A 19,495-nucleotide genomic window follows, 5' to 3' on the forward strand; every position below is an offset into this window, starting at 1 on the left:
TATTACAAGAGGGTGCTGTCTAATTGCTTGATTTTGTTTGAGTCACAGACTGATGCGTCAATTACTTCAAAACTTAGTGCATCGCCCCAGAAAACGGATATTTTATCACTACAGTAACCCATGTAATCAAAGGTGTCAATACTGACACCTTCTGGAGGAGCGATAACATCATTGGTATCATATTCTTCATTATGTTCATCAGAGATGGCCTCTTCGCTCTTAATTATATATTTTTCACCAGCGATACCGTCATCTTCGTTAGGTGCTTCGCTTTTAAATTGTATTTTACCACTCTGAATTAGAGCCCATAAACTCCAAAAAATCTGAACGGTACCTCTCCATCTGACAATTTCATTATATACAGTTCTTACCTCATCATCTATAGAAGTTTTAGAACTACCTCTTAAATGGGACACATACGAATAAACGAAATTTAGCATCTGCTCCTTATTTGGATATTGGTCTGCGTAACATTTGTGAGGTTCGTTGCTGCTGTAATTATACATCCATTCACTAAAATGATTTGCCAGATCATAAGCAGCTACATTGGCACCTGCGTACTCAAAATCAATGACAACTAATTTTGAGTCCTGACTTTGTTCTTGTTTGGTTGGATTGATAATATCAGCCAAAGAAACCTTTGAATCAGAGGGAAATAGAGAGGAGGTTGATGTGTTCGAGTTACTTATTCCAAGTTCTTCATTCTTAGATTTTTGTTCTTCTGGTTGCATAACAGGTGCACTAAACAATAGGTTACCATACTGAGCATCGTTGTGACAAAATACAAAGGAAGTATCTCCATGAGAAAATAGCCATTTCCTATATTTATCGATCGAATTCTTTAAGCTTTCCCAATTAGGTGCTCCAAACGCTTGTGCAACATTGTCATCATTTGAGATCCATTCGATGCCATTCTCCTCTATCTCGTTAATCCATTGGTCTATTTTGTTCCATGCCATGGAGCCACCTTCTCTTTCAGATTTAATCAATGGCACACCGCTGTGTAATTCTTTCATTCTTCTCGCAATTCTTTGAGATGTCTTCCAGTCTCTGATATCATCTTTGGTTAAAGTAGTAGCATTCTCTAAGAACTGTTCAAACCTACCGTTCAAGAAGCATCCGTATAGGGAAGGACCTATGTGTTGTATGGATAATCTAGCTAATACTTGTAACTCGTACTCTCTGTCGATGATCATGTCGTTGTTGGAACCATAAACTCTCAACAATAACGATGGTAAATGTGGGTATTCTACTTTAAAGATTGCATTTGTCATAGCACCAGCAATTTTCGTCAATTTTAGGGATTCCCTCTTCAAAGGAGACTCTATCATCCCTCTGGCATACCATCTGGGGATCTTGAGACTCTGAATCATATTGGCAACATCATTTTTAAAGTAGTCCTGTGGTAACGTGATATCTAGAGAGGCTTTTACAAAAGGCACAGCTATAGACTCATTGTGGTTCATATTTAACACACCAGTATTGGAACTGGATGGGGCAGACTTGTTGCTTCCAGCATGAGAAGCACTACTTGCAAGACTCAAGTTCGCAGTAGCGGAATCTAACTCCAAAACCCCGTCTTTATCAGTATCTTGTACATTCCCGCTACTAATTGTATCTTCGTCTTCAGCACTGTAGTAATCCTTCTCGATAGATTCTATACTAATGGTACGAATTAGCCTTTGAGCAGACCTGTTCCGCGTCAATGATGGCTTTCTGCCACTAGAACCAATACTGGAGTGCCTTCTGGGCCTCCTATACTGGTTTTTCTTACTTGATGGGCTATGTGGTTCAATTGAGCTTAGAGGCATATTAGTCTTCTTCGTGAACGTTTTTTAAAGGATTATTTTACTGTATATTAGCTTTTTTTTAATGTGGGGGGGGAGGAACGAAAGGAAGCCTTGAGTTGATAATAATATTGGTTATGGTTAAGTATATGTTGAAGTCCTTTTCCAAATATATAACAGTGATATTATTTATTATATATCCTTCTTCCTAGTTCTCTTCCTTTCTTTATGGTTTGTCATGTGAAAGTTTCGCCTTTTCTTAGTTGGGCTTAAAGAGTGTCCTACAAAGGCGAAATAATGCTGAAGAGCAGACACCATAACTGCCTTCGCGTTAGAGACTGGAGTCTAAAGTTGTTGGTCTAGTAAAAGAAATAAGCGCTGCTGTTAGCGATTTACTTCTAACTTATTTCGATTTTTTATGGATTTGTTGCAAGGTTACACCTCGGAATCAGATACGGAAGAGAGCGAGATCGAAACAGTTGATGAGTTACCACCTGTTCCCGATATAGTGAGTGATAAATATAGTATACCGCCTAATACGTTTAATTTTACGGAGGATATAGAGAGTATGCGGTTCACTTCACCGTTCAAGATTAAGGACTTCAAAGCTAACAAAGGGAAATGGTCATCTTTCCTTTTTATCGAATATAAACCGTCTCTGACTGAGCGCAAGATATTGACACAAGCTATTACTGATTTCAATAGCGTCAATTTATCACGCAACCCGAACCTACAGGGGTTTCAGCCCTTACACGTTAGTACAATGGGCATCGCTACACCGCTACACATATCGCTATCTCGCAATATCCTCTTCGACGACGCGAGTGAGCGGGACCAGTTTTACCATTCGCTCAGGCAGAAGCTGGCCCAGATGCCCCAGTTCCTTGTACAATTCGAGCAGAATCTCAAGGTACTTACTGCAAGGGAAAAATCTACGCTGTATCTCACCCTGGATCTTAAAGATTCGGTAAAGAAGCAGTATATTGTGCCCATTATGGATGCTATAGAGCAGTCACTGAGAGAAACAAGGATATCAGATCCCAAATCTTACATATTTGACCCAGAGTTCGCACATATGTCCATAGCAGATATTAAGTCAGCACAAGAACCCGCCATCGAAGAGTACCAACCAAAGCATTCACGGACGTCTCGTGTAACATCGTACATCTTCGATAATACACCCATATTCTACGCTTTAGCCATCAAGTACAACCGGAATAGACAGATCCTAACCATTCCTCTGAAAAAGACTCCATAATAATGGGGTGAAGGGCCATAGTCAAGGCAACAGTTTTGTCCAGCATCTTCTCTATATACATGACATATAGCAATGGCAAAATAAGATGCCGTAAGACGAAGGGAAAGCCGTTCGAAATAAAAAAATTAAATCATATTACCGTATAAGGAAGGATGTTGACTAATTTCCTGATAGGGTAAGATTTTTTTGACTGTTTTTTGTTTTCAATTATCCCAAATAGGAAACTTCAATGGGAACTGACAGGAATCCATAGTTTGCATAATATCCTTCACTTTTTAAATGCAAATAACATTATCAATAAAATCGGTGAAATACGAAGGAGATTGAGGTGGGGTGTTAATAACTGTGAGATTTCAATAGATTTGTTCGGTTGTTGTACTGAAATCAAGGGTTTGAGTGAATAAGTTAGAAGATCATCATTTGGTTTTTTTGACAATAACAAAAGAAAAAACAAAAATAAAACATTAGCTGTCCTTTTGTTCTATACCGAATGGGCTATTGTCGATCCTTTTTTTTTCCCTTCTGATTAGAAAAACAATATAATATATTGCTTTTAAAAAAAATTTTTAATTCTATAAGGATTACAAGAATATAAACCCAAACGAGGTTACGGTAAATATAACAAGGTTTAATACACCAATAACAATATAAACCAAGGTAGGATAATATTAGAAACTACGACTTGTAATACAAATAATTATCAAATAATAATAAGAAGGAGAAGGTGGGGGAGATAAAAACGTTGTATCTATTTTTGAAAATTTACTCCTTAGAGAAGAAATTAGAATAAGAAGAGAAAGAATAGAATTTTTATCTAAAATCAGTTAAGTTGACAAAGTGATAATGGAATCCTTACAGGAGCAGTGGGATACCATTGCTTGTGATCCAAATAAAGATGTTGCACCTGGCTATGGTGAGCAAAATCAAAACAATGAGCTCCTAGAAAACTTTTTTGACTTCAATTACAATGATGTAGATAATCTCCTCACGGAAGAGCTTAAAGATTTAGATATACCAATGGCACCATCGCCTAGGGATTTCAACAATAATGGCAATACTGAGGAATACTTCAATTGGACTGAAAATAGTAACTCAAGGTCAAAAAAGCCTTCAGTGTCGCACAAAAGAGGATTGAGTGGAACAGCGATCTTTGGATTCCGTAACCACAATAAAACACTAAGCATTGCAAGTATCAGTAAGAACATGCCTCAAGTCACAGAAAGTATCGAAAATTATGGGCGACAGGAGCCTCGAGAGAACGTTGTACTCAGCCAAGTGCTACTCAAACAACAAGAAGAACTGCGTATGGCTCTAGAAAGACAGAAGGAAGTTAACAGGAAACTAGAAGAACAGCTACGGGAAAACCGTATTCAACAAGAACATATACAAAAAGTTTTACTAAACCAAGAGGTAGCGACAAGCCAATTGGTTTCTCATAGTAATGACAGCTCTCCAAGTAAACAAAGGAGCCCTTTAAAACCATCTGACGATGCCATAATTGTAACAAAAAATTCAGATTCTGGAGGTTATGTGTTTCCACCTCCACATTCAAATTCAAAGAATATGGTTTCACCTCCGGTGTCTATGTCACCATATGATGATATAGGATCGCTATCATCCATAAATTTCAACTATTTAAATCCTAACGATATCTTACACAAAGACTACACCTCACAGAAAACACCGCAATCTTTCCATGAGAAGGAAAATAACACCCTACTGTCTGCTAAGGAATTGCTAAAACCAAATAGTAAATTTAATCCTTATGAAAATTCAACTTCTCCTAGGGCTTTGTATAGTTCTCCAAACAGTATGATATCACCTCATAGGAAAAAGGATTCCGTGTTGTCTACCGTATCTACAATACCACAGCCGCAGGATGAATATCAATCTACAACCTCGCATTCTAGAGGAATTAATGAGGTCGAGCCTGGTACAAAAAATGGAAACCATATGCTAAGACCACCGGTTGATATAATGCCCACCATCGCTGGATCTTCTCATAATACACCAGCAACTGTAGGTAAATCTGGATTATTACCTCAGAAACATATTTTTCAACATACTCCTGTTAAAGCAAACCCACAAAAGTATCAAGAACCATCCAACAGGTTGGATGATAGTTACTCCCATACTCCAAAACAAACAATTCGAAATGATAAAGCTGACCTCCAAAGTGCATATAACCCTCTTCAGGAATTCGATGATATCATTGCCATAAAAACACCCAAACCAAAATCTAACGCAGGCGAAGATATTGGCAGTGGAGAAAGATTGCAATTCTCGAATCTTGATTATAGTCCTTTGAAAGTACGTTCGAGGCCGACAACATTACCTCCTGGATATATCGACCAATATGTGAAGGTTCTTCCAGATAAAAATTTTGAATGTTTATATCCAAACTGTGGCAAGCTATTTAAGAGGCGATATAATATTAGATCTCACATACAAACCCATTTGGAAGATAAACCCTTCAAATGTGATTACGATGGGTGTAATAAGGCATTTGTAAGAAATCATGATTTAGTCAGGCACAAAAAGATCCATGAAAAGCAGTTTACATGCCTCTGTGGCAAGAAATTTAATAATGAAGATATTATGAACAGACACCGAAATAGAAACAATTGCACAGGGCCTTCTAAAGTGCAGGAGACAATGATGGTTAATAAATCACCCAAAAAGTTCTCGTCTCCGACAAAATTGCCCTCAAACATCATAAATAGTCCTATCAAACAGTCGTACTTAAAGGAAGGTGTTAATACTAATATAGTTCCATTTAAGATGGATGACGAGTTAAGGAACTCGCTTCGTGAAAATGGTTTACTTAAACCAGTAGAAAAACCTGCACAATCTTTAGTGACTCCTTCGCCAATCTCTGGTTTTAGTGATATGGAAACGCCTTTTCATGAATTCGAAGAGATAGACAATTTAAATTAGAAAACTTAGTTATTTAAAAAAATAATACCTGGACTTTTCAGTTGTTTTTTCCCTCCCCTATTCCCTACTGTTATCACCAATTATTGAAGGGATAATTGTAATATTTTGTTCTTTTAAAACTACTTTTTTTTTTTCTTCCCTATGTAATGAATCAGAAATAATTACTAAGAGATTTAATATTTAATATCGGACTTGTTTTCTTTGTTATTTGAGGAATAGATGATACTTTGTGATAGTTGAATTAAAATAATTATTCCACTCAATGAGTTACATGGCTAACATATATAATCATAAAGCACAAGTACTATTATAACTCATTTGATTTGGTTTTATCATAGAAATAGCGCAGCAATTGAACAATGGCTGACATTTCGAGGTTTTTTATGAAAATTTTTGAAAAAAAAAATAAATTCTTCTGAATTTCTTTTTTTTATGTCATATAAAGAACAATGGGGAGCATCGATAATATAAAATTCCTCATTAGCATTGCTAAAACACTTAATTTGTTGCTTATAAAGTGGATTAGATATATACAAAGCTTGGATAAAAAATTATTAGTTAATCATATCTCAAATAGAACTTACCAGGTACTCTAAATAGTGGATCAAAAAAGCATTTTGCTGTACAACCAATTGATATTCATGGTTCTTTAAGTAATAGAAGTACTTTCTGAAGGCAGTGAAATTTAGTAATAAAATATCTGCCCTACTACTCCGTAATAACAATAGGAGTGGGGCTATAATAATATTTACTCGAATATGGGGGAATTACTTACACGACAGTCTACTCCAGCGTGCGAAGTAAGCAACGATTATAACGGTGATAGTGGATTGCGTATATTGGCAGTGTTTATAATTCTAATTTCCTCTGGTCTTGGAGCATATTTTCCTATTCTGTCATCGAAATATTCTTTTATCCGGTTACCAGATTGGTGCTTTTTCATAGCAAAATTCTTTGGTTCTGGTGTTATCATTGCAACAGCATTCGTGCATTTGTTACAACCTGCTTCAGAAGCATTAACCAATGAATGTTTAGGTGGAACCTTTGAAGATTACCCATGGGCTTTTGGTATCTGTTTGATGTCCTTATTTATGCTCTTCCTATCAGAAATTATTGCTCATCATCTAGTTGACAAGAAATTTGGATCCCATCATCATGATGAAATTGTAGATGAATCAAACACAGAACCTATGAATCCAATACTATTAGAAACTAATTTACTCGACATGGAAATGACCGCCTGTGGAGATCATGTGATGGATATGTCTACCGGCAAGTCATTGTCTGACTTGGAAGGTATGAAGTCAAGTGCAACTGAAATTAGTTACAATAGGGAATCGACAGCTGAAACTTGGAACGATAATGTTCCTGCAGTGGATAAAAACGTTAAACAGTATGATAGTGATTACATTAGTAAGGTCTTCGTTTTATTTGTGTTGGAATTTGGTATCATATTCCACTCTGTGTTTGTCGGACTTTCCCTGTCTGTCGCAGGCGATGAATTTAGAGTTCTCTTTATTGTCATAACATTTCATCAAATGTTTGAGGGGTTAGGTCTAGGCACTCGTATTGCTGAAACTGATTGGCCCACATCCAAGTGGTATACGCCATGGATAATGGCTTTTGCGTTCACGATAACTTCTCCCATTGCTGTAGCTATTGGTATTGGAGTTAGACATACATGGGTTCCAGGATCTAGGAAAGCTCTCATAACTAATGGTGTGTTTGACTCAATATCATCCGGGATATTGATTTATACTGGTCTTATTGAATTAATGGCTCACGAATTTTTATTTTCGAACCAATTTAAGGACGACAATGGTTTTAGAAATATGATATATGCATACCTAGTAATGTGTTCTGGAGCTGCTTTAATGGCATTGCTAGGAAGATGGGCGTAATGCGTTAGCTGATTTCTATGATTTATGGATGCTAATTATTACGGAAATACTTCTATCTCTTTGTAAACTTTACAATTAATGATTTAATGACGCTTTAACTATATTATTATTACTTTTGGGGCACTTAACATGATGTATAATTGCTGGAGTTTCCTTGCCTACCAATTAATTAAAACTATCCGTTGATGTTTACATCATACACCTACATAGTTTAACTATTTATTCTGATTGAATTCTTTCAACATATTTTTAACTTTGCATAATTACTAGTATATCTAGCTATTATAACCGATCATCGATATAACAAATAGCAATATATCTTACTGTTATCTTTGAGAACGTTAGAGTTGTGAGAAAGCAGACCCGTATTAAATAAAATTTATAATTAAATATATAACGCTATTTATCGATATATCATGCCAAAGTACCGAAAACTCTCTTTGTTGCTGTCTTCTTTTCGAATTCTTGTTGTTCGTAGTCATCAGTAAACTCAAAATGATGGTTTAATTCCCATTGTTGCTTCACAAATTTCATACCTTCAATATTAAATCCCAATTCATCTACGTTACTTTTTAGAGTCGATCTTAGTTCATTCTTTACGCGGGTTATTTGTAATTTAAGGTCTACATTTTTTTGGGCTACTAATTCCTTGTAATTGGATTTTACAATGAAAAATAGGTTTCTGCAAATGAGCGGTAGATGCTTCTGAAGAAGACTTTTATTACTGGTAATAACATCGATGAATTTCAGGAATTTTAAAATATAGGAGAATGGCATAACAAGCAGAGCATCTTCTATCTGAGATGGTTTAATTTTTCCTAAGGTTTCAAGAATATAATTTTCTGGAGATTTTTTAAGAGCAATGAGTAAGGCATTACCTTGAGGTTTTTCTGGTTGCATTCCAGTTTTCTTCTTATTCCATTGCTTCATGTCTTCTTTGTATTGCTCCCTGGCTGTTATTTCAGTGATACCAATGTCAAGAGCTTCCATCAATTTTTCACCGGATTTTAATGACTCAACTGTTTGTTTATGAACGTCAGTCACTTCTTCAGACTCATCTTCAGCAGCTTTTTTCCTTCTTTGCATCATATCATCACCATTACCTTCTTCTAAGTTTGTTAATAGTGTTTCTTCGTATTGTTCTTCCATTTCTTTTTCTTTTTCTTCTTCTAAGAATACTTGGTCGTCAGTCTCCTCCCATACCCTGATACTGTGATCATGACCAGAAGAGATCACAAATTGACCATTATTCGAAACAGATATACTCCAAACTTCGCTTTGATGGGCAGCTAACTTCTGAATGCACTCAAACTTTTGACCGTCCCAGTACTTTACTAAACCATCTTTAGAACAACTGAAAAAGTTGTATGATTCTGGAAGGAATTTGACATTCATAATCGAGTCTTGGTGAGCAAATAATGATTTATGACAGTCACCAAAATCTAAACCCCAAATTTTGATATTCTTATCAGCGGATGAAGTAACGATCAGTTTAGAATCATAGGAAATATCCATAGATAAAACTGGTAGTTTATGACCGTATAAACTTAAGTAGAATTTCATAGAGTCTAGGAAAAATACCTTAACTGTATTATCTAGTAAAGACACGGCAAGGTATCTGTCATCAGGAGATATAACAACACTTAGGATATCGTCACTTAACTCTAGAGTAGTATCGTGGGCAAAATTTAATGTAGGTACATAACTGTCTTTTGTACCTGGGACCAATTTTTCTTCAACTTCGAAATTCCAAAACTTCACAGTCTTATCAGCAGACCCAGTTACTAGTTTTCTTCCGTCACTGGTCAACGCTAATGACCAAATGGCTGCATCATGTGCTTCTTCGTTGTTTTCCAGAAGAGTCGATGAGGCAATATCAAAAAGTTGCAGCTCACCTCCTCTTGTACCTACAACAATCAAGGCGCCACCTGGTAAAAACTTACAGGTTAGCGCGTAACCACATTCGAATGATCTGATACACATCTTTGTACGGATATTCCAAATTTTTAGAGAACCATTGGAGGCAGTAGCCAGTAATTTGTTATCATCGCTGATATCCGTCGAACGTATATCGTTTCTCTGACCCTGTAAATCTACGGTGTGAAGTTTTTGCGGAGCAGGAAGAGTTGGATCTCTTTTCTCGTATGGAATGGAGTAGTATTCTATTGAGTTACTAGCTGTAGTGATAATTAATTCAAGCTTTGAGTTGGTAGAAATAGTCCAGTGTACAGACTTTATCTTGTACGCTGAACGTATCACTTGGAATGAATGCATCATTAGCGACACAAAAGATCCACTAATTGTGTCGGCAATTTCTTCATCACTCATACCCTTCTCCTTAAATCTCTTCTCTCTCTTTTTGATTGCTCTTGAAATTTCGTCTTCCTTTCTCAATCTAAATACTTCGACGGTTTTGTCAGCATTTTGGATATAAAAAAACTTCACACCATCTGGAGATGTAGTGAAACCAATATCACACCCTCTTTGTTTACTTTGCTTTTCATAGTAACCTTTCTCAATCAACTTCGATCCAGGGTTTCCATTAAGATCTAGCTGCCAGATTTTAATTTGGCTGTCAGCACTAGTAGTAACTACAAAATCTTCTTTTATCCCTAATGCCCAACATTCACCTGTATGGGCCAGGTGTGTCTCGACACATTGTTGTGTTTTTAAATCCCATATTTTAATAAGACCGTCCTTAGAGGTACTAATCAACCAATTTTCGTCTTCACACCATAAGCCAGTAATGGCATCCTTGTGAGAACGTAATTTGTACAACCCGACTTCACCAACTAAGTCCCAAACGATGATATCAGAGTCCCTCGAGGCAGAAATTAGCCTTGTACCAGTTGAATCAAAATCCATTATTGTGATAGAGGATTTGTGTCCATTAAAAGATATAAGAACAGTTTTGGAAATCAAATCCCAAATTTTGATAACACCATCGGCATAACCGGCAGCTAGCAAATTAGTCTCCGGGTGGTATTTTAAATAAGTTGTCTCTGCTGGTTTGGATAGCTTCGCATCGGAGGCACCCGGTGGGAGACCATCAGTAAGTTGAGATATTTTCTCACCAGTCTTTATATCCCATACCAAAATATTCTCTAACCCAGCAACTACAACTTGACCTAAGTTACCTGATTTTTGCTGTTTCTGTTCGGGGGCAATCCAAACTGAGTTGGAGTTCGATGCAATCACACCAAATACACTTTCTTGCTCAAAACGCTGGTATGATTTTACCATTCTCTAATTTATTATTGTTATAGATTTAACTATTCTTATGGGCTTTTTCTTCTTTCTATTCTTATTTTCAATTATCGTAAATTATTTCTCACTAGTGGGATACCTTGAAATATACAGAATTGCCTAATCACAGTTTAATAAGCCCTCCTATAAAAGCACTTCTCAACTGGTTTCCTACATAGTAATATTCATTATACAGGCCCCATCTCTAAATTCTTGCGATGAGCTCATCGCAAAAAAAAAATTCGGATTTTTTCAGTTTTTCAAAAAAAAAAATAAAAAATAAAAAATTTTCTATAATTCGTCAATCATGATGTTCTCACGTGTATTATACTAATTTTAAAGTGAATTTAGTTAATAATCAATGTCCTATTTGTTTGATAAGATCAGTACCACTCGCTAATTCAAGGTTTTCTATCAATTTTATTAGTGTCTTAGTTAATTTTTTTTTTTGATTTTTTATAGTGTAGTGTGCATTTTATAGTATTCTGTTGTCCTCAAGATATTCGTAATATTCGTCAATTGTGTATGGCCAAGCGGCAGCCTCGTCGTAGTCTGTCTTTAACAACTCTATTGTAGGGTATTTTTTGAAGAAGAGTAGCAGCATCTGCCAGGTATCTTGATGGATAGCAGTTTTGTTTTCATCTTTCAGGAATTTGCTCCACAGGTCAAGTTGTTCTTGATTTACAAGAATTAGAGAGGATAACTTGTCTCTATTGTATTCAAAGAACAAATGCCAATACTCTATTGCAATGTCAGTCTCCATAACACCTTTACTCTGTTGGCTGTCGCTATTAATTTCAAAAGTGTAGTTGTATATGTTCGTAAAATACTTCCAATCACTTACCAGTTTTGCATCCAGGTCTTCAAGTTTGTGTTTCATTTGTTCTAGATTAGTACAACCTTCGTTATACCAAAAATACAAGAATTGTTTCTCTGTAATTGGATCCTCAAGAGATTTGCACTCCAGCAACTTCGCCAGACATATCGTGACTAGATCGTCTAGCTTGTAACCGAGATCCTGAATGTACTCAATCAACCCCTCAGCATCAATATTTAGAGACGGAACATTACCCTCGGTATTCTCTACTGCATATTTCTTGAACAACTCTACAAGCTCATCAGGATACTTGAAATTATAGTTATTGAAATGTTCCTCGGTAAAACCACCAACCTCCTTATCATAGTATTCATTCAACGCATAATTAATGTTCCAATTGTTACCAGCCATATACTTCTTCGCCTTCTTATCATCAGAACATGCCGTCAACGACTTAAACGTCTTCAGAAGTTCTAATTCATGTCTGCTTACCATTCTTTTCTAACAACAAAACTATTAAGAAATTTAGACCCTATTTTAGGAACATTTATTGTCCAATTATCAATTTTTTTTAAGAAAGAACAAAACAACAATAGAAAATAACTGCTACCTTCCGCTAAGTTTGATGATAAAGATCCTTTAGACCTTGTTTTGGCTTTTTGCGATTTAAATATTTGATTAATTATTTATTTAAGTTTTTTTTTTTTTGAGCTCTTGTGTAAAAACCCATTTTACTATATTAAAACTATTTTAATGATCACTAATTGGTATAGTTACTGTATTTCACTATCTTTAAACAAGATACTTTAACTAATATTGGAGTAGTAGAGAAGCTTATTCTACCGTATTCTGATTCCCCCAAGGATCAAAACAAGTGTGCTAGCAAACTCAACACAATATAGCGTTCATATTGTGTTTACTAGGTGATGGCAGTACATCAACATAGGAAGAATGAGTTATTACGAGAGGTTATAGTGCTTGGAACCTCTGAAAATACAGGTAAGGTAAGTACGACACAAGAATGGGTTACGTTATTGAGCTGGCTGGATCCTGCTGATAGCAAGAACAAAGAGGACAAACCGCCTAGTCTGCTAATTAAGAATTTAATAGAAAAGTTGATACAAGACACTGAAAATCCTCAACTATTGGAGAAACTCCGAGAGTTCTATTTGTGGCAATGCAGAGTGTATTTTTATCAACAATACGGGAAACTATCTACTTTTAATGATTTAAAGAGGATTGAGAAGCATATACTATTTCCACTGCGGTATGTTCCAATTTTCGATACGATGGAACTAGTCTTTAAAGAGATGAAAAGTTTTGGAGCCTTTGTCTTTAAGAGGAATGAACAATTTATGAAGAAGCTTACTGTAAAATTAAGGGACTTATTGATGGAAGATGATTTTGATATGGCCAAAATCATAGTGACTTGGTTTGAAGAGTGTGAGGTTAGCACTACTGACCTAGTTTTAGGTACAATGCTGGAAAAGATTGACAAATATTCAACGGAGCATTTCACTGCTCAATGGGAACATCGCTATTTGATAATAGAGACATTCAATTCCTTTATTGCACAGTACTGGTCTAATTTATCGGAACTCCTACTTTGTGAACAAGACAATCACTCTATTACTACCACGATATATTCGTACTTCAGGAAGAGATTTATCCTTATAAGGACACAAGAAATATTCGATATATGTATTAGTTCACCACAGCAGGTGAAACCTACACTATTAGAAATGCGAAGGGAATTGACAAAAGTTAACGATTTTAATACTGTTGTGGTTGAGTTACTATCAAAATTTAATAAGAGGGTAATAAACCCTAGTGTTACAACTTTGGATGCACTAATCCTTTATGTTAGAACTATTAAGACTTTTTGTATTTTAGATCCCTCTGGTAGGTATTTACAAACAATGTCTTCTTACATTAAGCCATATTTTAGACAAAGGAAAGATATGGTACATTACCTTTTATATGCTCTATTGGGACTAGAGAATGACGAAATCTCTGATATTAACAAGAGCAAACTTGATTCCAAAAAGATAAAAATGTTGACTGAGGAATTAAGGGATACTGAAGTAATGTATTGTGAGAACGAGGAAGATGACATGGTGGATCCTCTTATAGGAAATATGTCCAGAAATAATGACACTCTGATCATTGAACAAGTAATAAGGAAGTATAATCAGTGGGTTCCCGATATTCCTTCTGCACTTGTTACAAAAACCCCGCAAAATGACGAGAAAATTGATATATTTGATTTCTTACTAGAGCTATTTGAGTCGAAAGAATATCTCGTTATTGAATTCAAGGGCATACTTACGAAAAAATTGTTAAATTTGCGAAGATATCGATTAGATGATAAATGGAATAAATTTCTCAAACTCCTAAGGAAACGTTTTGTTAACAAGAACGGTGATGCTGAAACTGAGGATGACATTGGCAACATTAATACTATTGATATTATGTTACGGGACATTGAAATGAGTAAGGATATTTCCCATAAATTGCACGCAACTAGGGGTGGAACTGGGAAAATTATGTATCCCAAGATTATTTCATCATTATACTGGACGAATAATCCTATCAAGCATTCAGAAAAATTTAGTGGACTTGAATTTGATAGAAATTTGAATGGAATTGTTGATGAATGTTCTCAACTCTATTCTGATATTAAAGTTGGACAAAAACTGGAATTGCAGAAGGAGCATAGTAAAGTAACTCTTCAACTGTCCTTTTTGGATGGTAGAACTGTTGAAAGCCATGCGACAATACCACAGTATTTCATACTCACTCAGTTCAAAAACTCAAAGGAAGGATCAAACTTTCCCACTTCTGGTCTCAGTCTAGAAGAACTGTGTGAGCAGACGAAACTGGATTCAGGCACTGTGGCGCCGTTGTTGCAATTCTGGATAAATCAAGATGTTCTATACTACACTGACGGAAAATATCGTACTTTAGAGTTCCTTCGTTGGAAAGAGAATAGCAAAGAACCAACTATAGAGATGGCACCCACCGAGTCCGAGTTTACCTCTTCTAGTAATACGCAATCCCAACGGGAAGTGACAAAAGCATCCCTCTTTGACAGAATATTCCCCTACATAAAGGACATCCTTTTTAACCTTGGCACCCTTAGATCAGAAAAATTACATAACTTGCTGAAGACAGCTATACCAAAGGAATTGAGTTATGATCTCGTCACTAACAGACAATTAGAGGATTATTTAGATTCTCTAGTAGAAAACGGTACGCTCTCATCAACGAGCAATAGCTGCTACAAACTACCTTAAACAAAAGTGTGGTTTGTAAAAAAAAAATAAGTAAAGAATACAAACTGTGTGTAAGAGCATCTAAATAGCTTCCAACTATCTTAAAGTATTTAATATACAAAGAAATTAAGAATGAGTAATACTTATAATACAAAGCATAAAACTGTGTATGGCTGCCCAAAAAGTGGTGCACATAGAAAAAAAAAGAAATTTAAAGATCTTTCCTATTCGGGACACATACCTAGAAACATCCGTACAAACACGCGATGAGGATCGTTAGCAATCTCATTTTTTCTCACAGCATATTCTACTGACTAAGCAATTATCGTTATCTTTCGTTAAAACCAGGGAAAAACCGGACTTTACTTTTTTTTGGTATATATAGGGTGGTAATAAATTAATTCTGCTTCTTTATGGTAAAGCAACTAGCAGAAAGTTTTATATACTTAATATAAAATTTAGAATCAGCAATAACAACTTAAAAATATATACTTAATTGTAATCTTACAAGAAAGCAAAATAAAAAAAAGATAAGGGAAGAACTGTTCTTGTAATTTCATAATGACTGTTGCAGAGAAGAAAGTTGCAATTTTTTATACTGACCACCCAACTGATTGGACTGGTGCCGACAACACTTATGCCACTATGGCTGTTGACTTGCTTGAAACATCCAAGAAGTTCGAGTCTTATGTTGAAGCTGAGTTCAGCGTTGGCTACGAGATCTTCGATGTCTTCCACGGCGAAGTCCCCACTTTTGAGCAACTAAACTCGGGAGACTATATTGGTATATACATTACGGGCTCCCGTTATGACTCGTTTGATACTTCGACCGAGTGGATCAACAACTTGCGGGATCTGTTGCATCAGATAATGACCGAGAGTAACATTCCTGTCGTAGGCATCTGTTTCGGACATCAAATCATGGCCCATTCGTTAGGTGCATCCGTTGCACGTAACAAGAAGGGTTTTGAGGCTGGTGTCACACAGATCGCCCTCAACCCCTTGGGCCACGCCTTGTTCCAATCCCAATCTATATGCCTGAGTGAACTCCACTTCGACCACGTTGAAACAGTGCCAGAGGGCTACCAGTGCTGGGGTAGCAGCTCCAAGTCCCACGTACAGGGCCTCTACAGACCAAACAAAGCTCTGACATTCCAGGGCCACCCAGAATTTACCACCGCTATCTCTAAGAAGAGTATAGCTCACCAGTACAAGGCAAAAAAGATCGACGACGCCGAGTACCAAAGACTCATCGCCCAATGTGACTCCCTACAAAATGACGGCATCCCAGTATCTAGAAAGATATGGCAGTTGTACTACGGAAGAATATAGATTTACATATTTCTTGCTTATACATTTCTTTTTTAATTTAATTTGTTTCTTTTATTTTTTTTTTATTATTATTATGTCTTACTTTTCTCACTCCTATAATGATATAAGCCATCTTTATAGGTATATAATCATATAGAGCACTATACCCCGCCTTCTTTTAATCTGTTTCTGAGAATAATATCGCCGTTACCCATTTCAATATTTCAATATCTTTTCCTATTTCACAATAATAAATTGTTTATTTATAGTAAATGACGTCATTTTTTTTTGCTTCGAGAATTTTTTTTTTTTTGCTTCTTAATTAATTAATAAGGAACGCCAAAACGCGTAAAGAAGTACATCAAAAAATTCTATGGAAGTATCACGTGTATAGAAACCACCGTACAGATATAACAAAAATTAGAAAACGCGCGGTTTTTATAGAAGAAAAGCAAGGAACTAAGTTTTTTGGGTGTGCAGCGGTTTCTGAGAAGGGGCACCCCCTAAGGGGTCTAAGCAAAGATGGCCCTGTAGCAAAGAGCAATTTTTTTTTTCATTAAAAAATAAATTGCTCCAGAAGGTGACGTAGGTCTAGAAACTAAGCCATCAATAATAAATTATTATTGCTAAAATGAAAGGACAAGCCATTTAGTTGAAACTTATGATCATCTCTATATAAAAGGGCCTCTAAACCGATAACTGTAACGGAGTCAAGTTCTAAAACATATTTCTTTCCTCATAAATATATCAAAAACTAAATCAGAACCAACAAATAATAAAATAAAATATGAAACTTTCTTCTTTGTTATTTGGTATTAGCGGTGCAGCTGCTGTGAAGGAGGCTTCTGAGAAATATGTGAAGTTAGATTTTGATAAGTATTACGGTGTTACGTTTGCGGATGCTGAGAAAGGTAAGCGTGTTGCGGATGTGAGGTTGTTGAAGAGAGCTGATGGGTTTGAGGAGGTTCAAATAACTAATCAGAACAGTTTCTATTCGGTTACTCTTGAGGTTGGTACTCCAGCTCAGAAGATTGTAGTGCTTGTAGACACGGGTTCTTCTGATTTGTGGGTTACTGGGTCTGATAACCCTTACTGTGCTTCTTCTTCTTCTTTCTTGAGGAAGAGAGACGATGACGGAACCACTACTATAGCACCTTCTTCTATGAACAGCGAAGTACATAACGAGGGTCTTTGGGATTGGCTAACTGGTGGTGGTAGAGCTACCAGAACATCTACTAGGTCCACTCCTACGGCTACTGGCAGCGCTGGTGCTAGAGCCACTATTGACTGTTCTAAGTATGGTACGTTTGACACGTCCAAGTCTTCTACATGGTCTTCTAACCACACTGGCTTCCTGATTCAATATGGTGACACTACTTTTGCCTCTGGTACATGGGGTCAAGACCAACTGCACTTGTCTGACTTGAACGTGACTGGTCTATCCTTTGCTGTTGCTAACCAAACTAACTCCACTGTCGGTGTCTTGGGTATTGGTCTGCCAGCTTTGGAAGTTACCTATTCCGGTAAGAACTCGGCTTCCGGTACCAAGCCATACCAGTATGCTAACTTGCCTATGGTCCTAGTGAACAGTGGTGCTATTCACAAGAATGCTTACTCGCTATTTTTGAACAACGCTAGCGCTGAATACGGTAGCGTTCTATTTGGTGCTGTTGACCACTCCAAATACAGTGGTCCACTAGTCACCGTTCCAATGGTCAACACTTACGCTGCTAGTGGTTTCAAGAACCCTATTCAATTTGAGATTACTTTGAGTGGTCTAGGTATCACCATGGATGGTTCTAATACTACTATCACTACTACTAAGATTCCTGCCTTATTGGATTCTGGTACTACTCTTACTTATTTCCCAGAAGCTATTGTTGATTCTATCATGAATACAGTTGGTGCTACTTACTCTAGAAGTGTCGGCTACTATACGTTCGACTGTCCAGCTAATGTTAATGACTTTAACATTGTCTTCGACTTTAACGGGTTCCAAATCTCCGCCTCAATCTCAGATTTCGTTATTGGTACCAATGGTCAAAACTGTATTCTAGGTATCTTGCCCCAATCCACTGGTGGTGCAATTCTAGGTGACTCTTTCTTGAACTCTGCCTACGTTGTCTATGATTTGGAAAACTACCAGATTTCCTTGGGTCAAGCTGACTACTCCGGTGGTTCTGAAAACATTGAAGTTATCAGTGACTCTGTACCAAGCGCAGTCAGTGCCCCAGACTATTCTAACACCTGGAGCACCTTGGCTACCACATTTAACGCCGCAGGTGACATTTTTACTAACACTTTTGATTATACTTCTCAGACTGGTTCTGCTTCTGGTTCTAATTCTCAAGCTACTGCTACTTCTGGTTCTACAAGTGCTTCTCAGACAGGATCTGCATCTACCACTAGAAGATCAACTTCTGCCTCTGCTACTACTACATCCTCTACATCATCTCGTGGAGAAGATCAAAAGAAGAACGATGCCACCAAGATGGTTTCTTCAAGCATTTTCGTCTTGATATCTTTTGTGTTCTTCCTGGTTTAAAAGATATATTCTTTTTTTTCCCCTTATATATACCCATTTGACATGTACAATAGATGCCTTTAAAAACACAAGAGCACTCTTATAAACGACTTTATTCAAGCTAATGTTCTTTTTTTCACCATTATAACTTCTATTCCACAGTTATTTTTTAATTTATTTTTCCTACCCCTCCATTAATAATCAATTTAGATTACGGTTTTAATTCCTATAATTATTTTTATTTTATTTCTTTTCTTTATTATTACCTTAACGATAACAGTAAGTATGGTTTTACATTCAAGATCTACTTATTTACTGTCATTTTTAATATTATCCGTAAGCATTACTTTCTATTCCACTGATCGTTACTTTTCTATATACTCTTTTTCAATTTCAATTTTATATATAACTATAGGCATTCACTCACTAATTAATATCC

General features: G+C 36.4%; 9 protein-coding genes across 9 annotated transcripts; 6 read left to right on the plus strand and 3 right to left on the minus strand.

Moving 5' to 3' along the window:
* Positions 1-2: 2 nt before the first annotated feature.
* CKI1 (bifunctional choline kinase/ethanolamine kinase CKI1) lies at positions 3-1,811 on the minus strand (the record flags this gene model as incomplete). The annotated part of the gene is made up of 1 exon (XM_071050866.1): positions 3-1,811. The coding sequence occupies one exon, from the start codon at positions 1,809-1,811 to the stop codon at positions 3-5; it is 1,809 nt and encodes a 602-aa protein (XP_070908078.1).
* A 394-nt stretch (positions 1,812-2,205) lies between these two features.
* On the plus strand, positions 2,206-3,045 carry USB1 (phosphoric diester hydrolase; the record flags this gene model as incomplete). Its single annotated transcript, XM_071050867.1, has 1 exon — positions 2,206-3,045. One exon carries the CDS (start codon positions 2,206-2,208, stop codon positions 3,043-3,045), a length of 840 nt encoding a protein of 279 aa, XP_070908079.1.
* An 843-nt stretch (positions 3,046-3,888) lies between these two features.
* Positions 3,889-5,982, plus strand: ACE2 (DNA-binding transcription factor ACE2; the record flags this gene model as incomplete). Its single annotated transcript, XM_071050868.1, has 1 exon — positions 3,889-5,982. The coding sequence occupies one exon, from the start codon at positions 3,889-3,891 to the stop codon at positions 5,980-5,982; it is 2,094 nt and encodes a 697-aa protein (XP_070908080.1).
* Positions 5,983-6,740: 758 nt separating this feature from the next.
* On the plus strand, positions 6,741-7,883 carry ZRT2 (low-affinity Zn(2+) transporter ZRT2; the record flags this gene model as incomplete). The annotated part of the gene is made up of 1 exon (XM_071050869.1): positions 6,741-7,883. One exon carries the CDS (start codon positions 6,741-6,743, stop codon positions 7,881-7,883), a length of 1,143 nt encoding a protein of 380 aa, XP_070908081.1.
* A 414-nt stretch (positions 7,884-8,297) lies between these two features.
* On the minus strand, positions 8,298-11,126 carry DIP2 (snoRNA-binding rRNA-processing protein DIP2; the record flags this gene model as incomplete). The annotated part of the gene is made up of 1 exon (XM_071050870.1): positions 8,298-11,126. One exon carries the CDS (start codon positions 11,124-11,126, stop codon positions 8,298-8,300), a length of 2,829 nt encoding a protein of 942 aa, XP_070908082.1.
* A 478-nt stretch (positions 11,127-11,604) lies between these two features.
* Positions 11,605-12,441, minus strand: DCN1 (NEDD8 ligase DCN1; the record flags this gene model as incomplete). The annotated part of the gene is made up of 1 exon (XM_071050871.1): positions 11,605-12,441. One exon carries the CDS (start codon positions 12,439-12,441, stop codon positions 11,605-11,607), a length of 837 nt encoding a protein of 278 aa, XP_070908083.1.
* Positions 12,442-12,872: 431 nt separating this feature from the next.
* On the plus strand, positions 12,873-15,242 carry APC2 (anaphase promoting complex subunit 2; the record flags this gene model as incomplete). The annotated part of the gene is made up of 1 exon (XM_071050872.1): positions 12,873-15,242. The coding sequence occupies one exon, from the start codon at positions 12,873-12,875 to the stop codon at positions 15,240-15,242; it is 2,370 nt and encodes a 789-aa protein (XP_070908084.1).
* Positions 15,243-15,782: 540 nt separating this feature from the next.
* Positions 15,783-16,553, plus strand: RNJ42_00703 (putative amidotransferase; the record flags this gene model as incomplete). The annotated part of the gene is made up of 1 exon (XM_071050873.1): positions 15,783-16,553. One exon carries the CDS (start codon positions 15,783-15,785, stop codon positions 16,551-16,553), a length of 771 nt encoding a protein of 256 aa, XP_070908085.1.
* Positions 16,554-17,319: 766 nt separating this feature from the next.
* RNJ42_00704 (pepsin-like aspartic protease) lies at positions 17,320-19,077 on the plus strand (the record flags this gene model as incomplete). Its single annotated transcript, XM_071050874.1, has 1 exon — positions 17,320-19,077. One exon carries the CDS (start codon positions 17,320-17,322, stop codon positions 19,075-19,077), a length of 1,758 nt encoding a protein of 585 aa, XP_070908086.1.
* Between the last annotated feature and the right edge of the window lie 418 nt (positions 19,078-19,495).

The sequence above is a fragment of the Nakaseomyces bracarensis genome (genome assembly GCF_045282275.1).
Source record: "Nakaseomyces bracarensis strain CBM3 chromosome Unknown Scaff4_1, whole genome shotgun sequence".
Taxonomy (NCBI): domain Eukaryota; kingdom Fungi; phylum Ascomycota; class Saccharomycetes; order Saccharomycetales; family Saccharomycetaceae; genus Nakaseomyces; species Nakaseomyces bracarensis.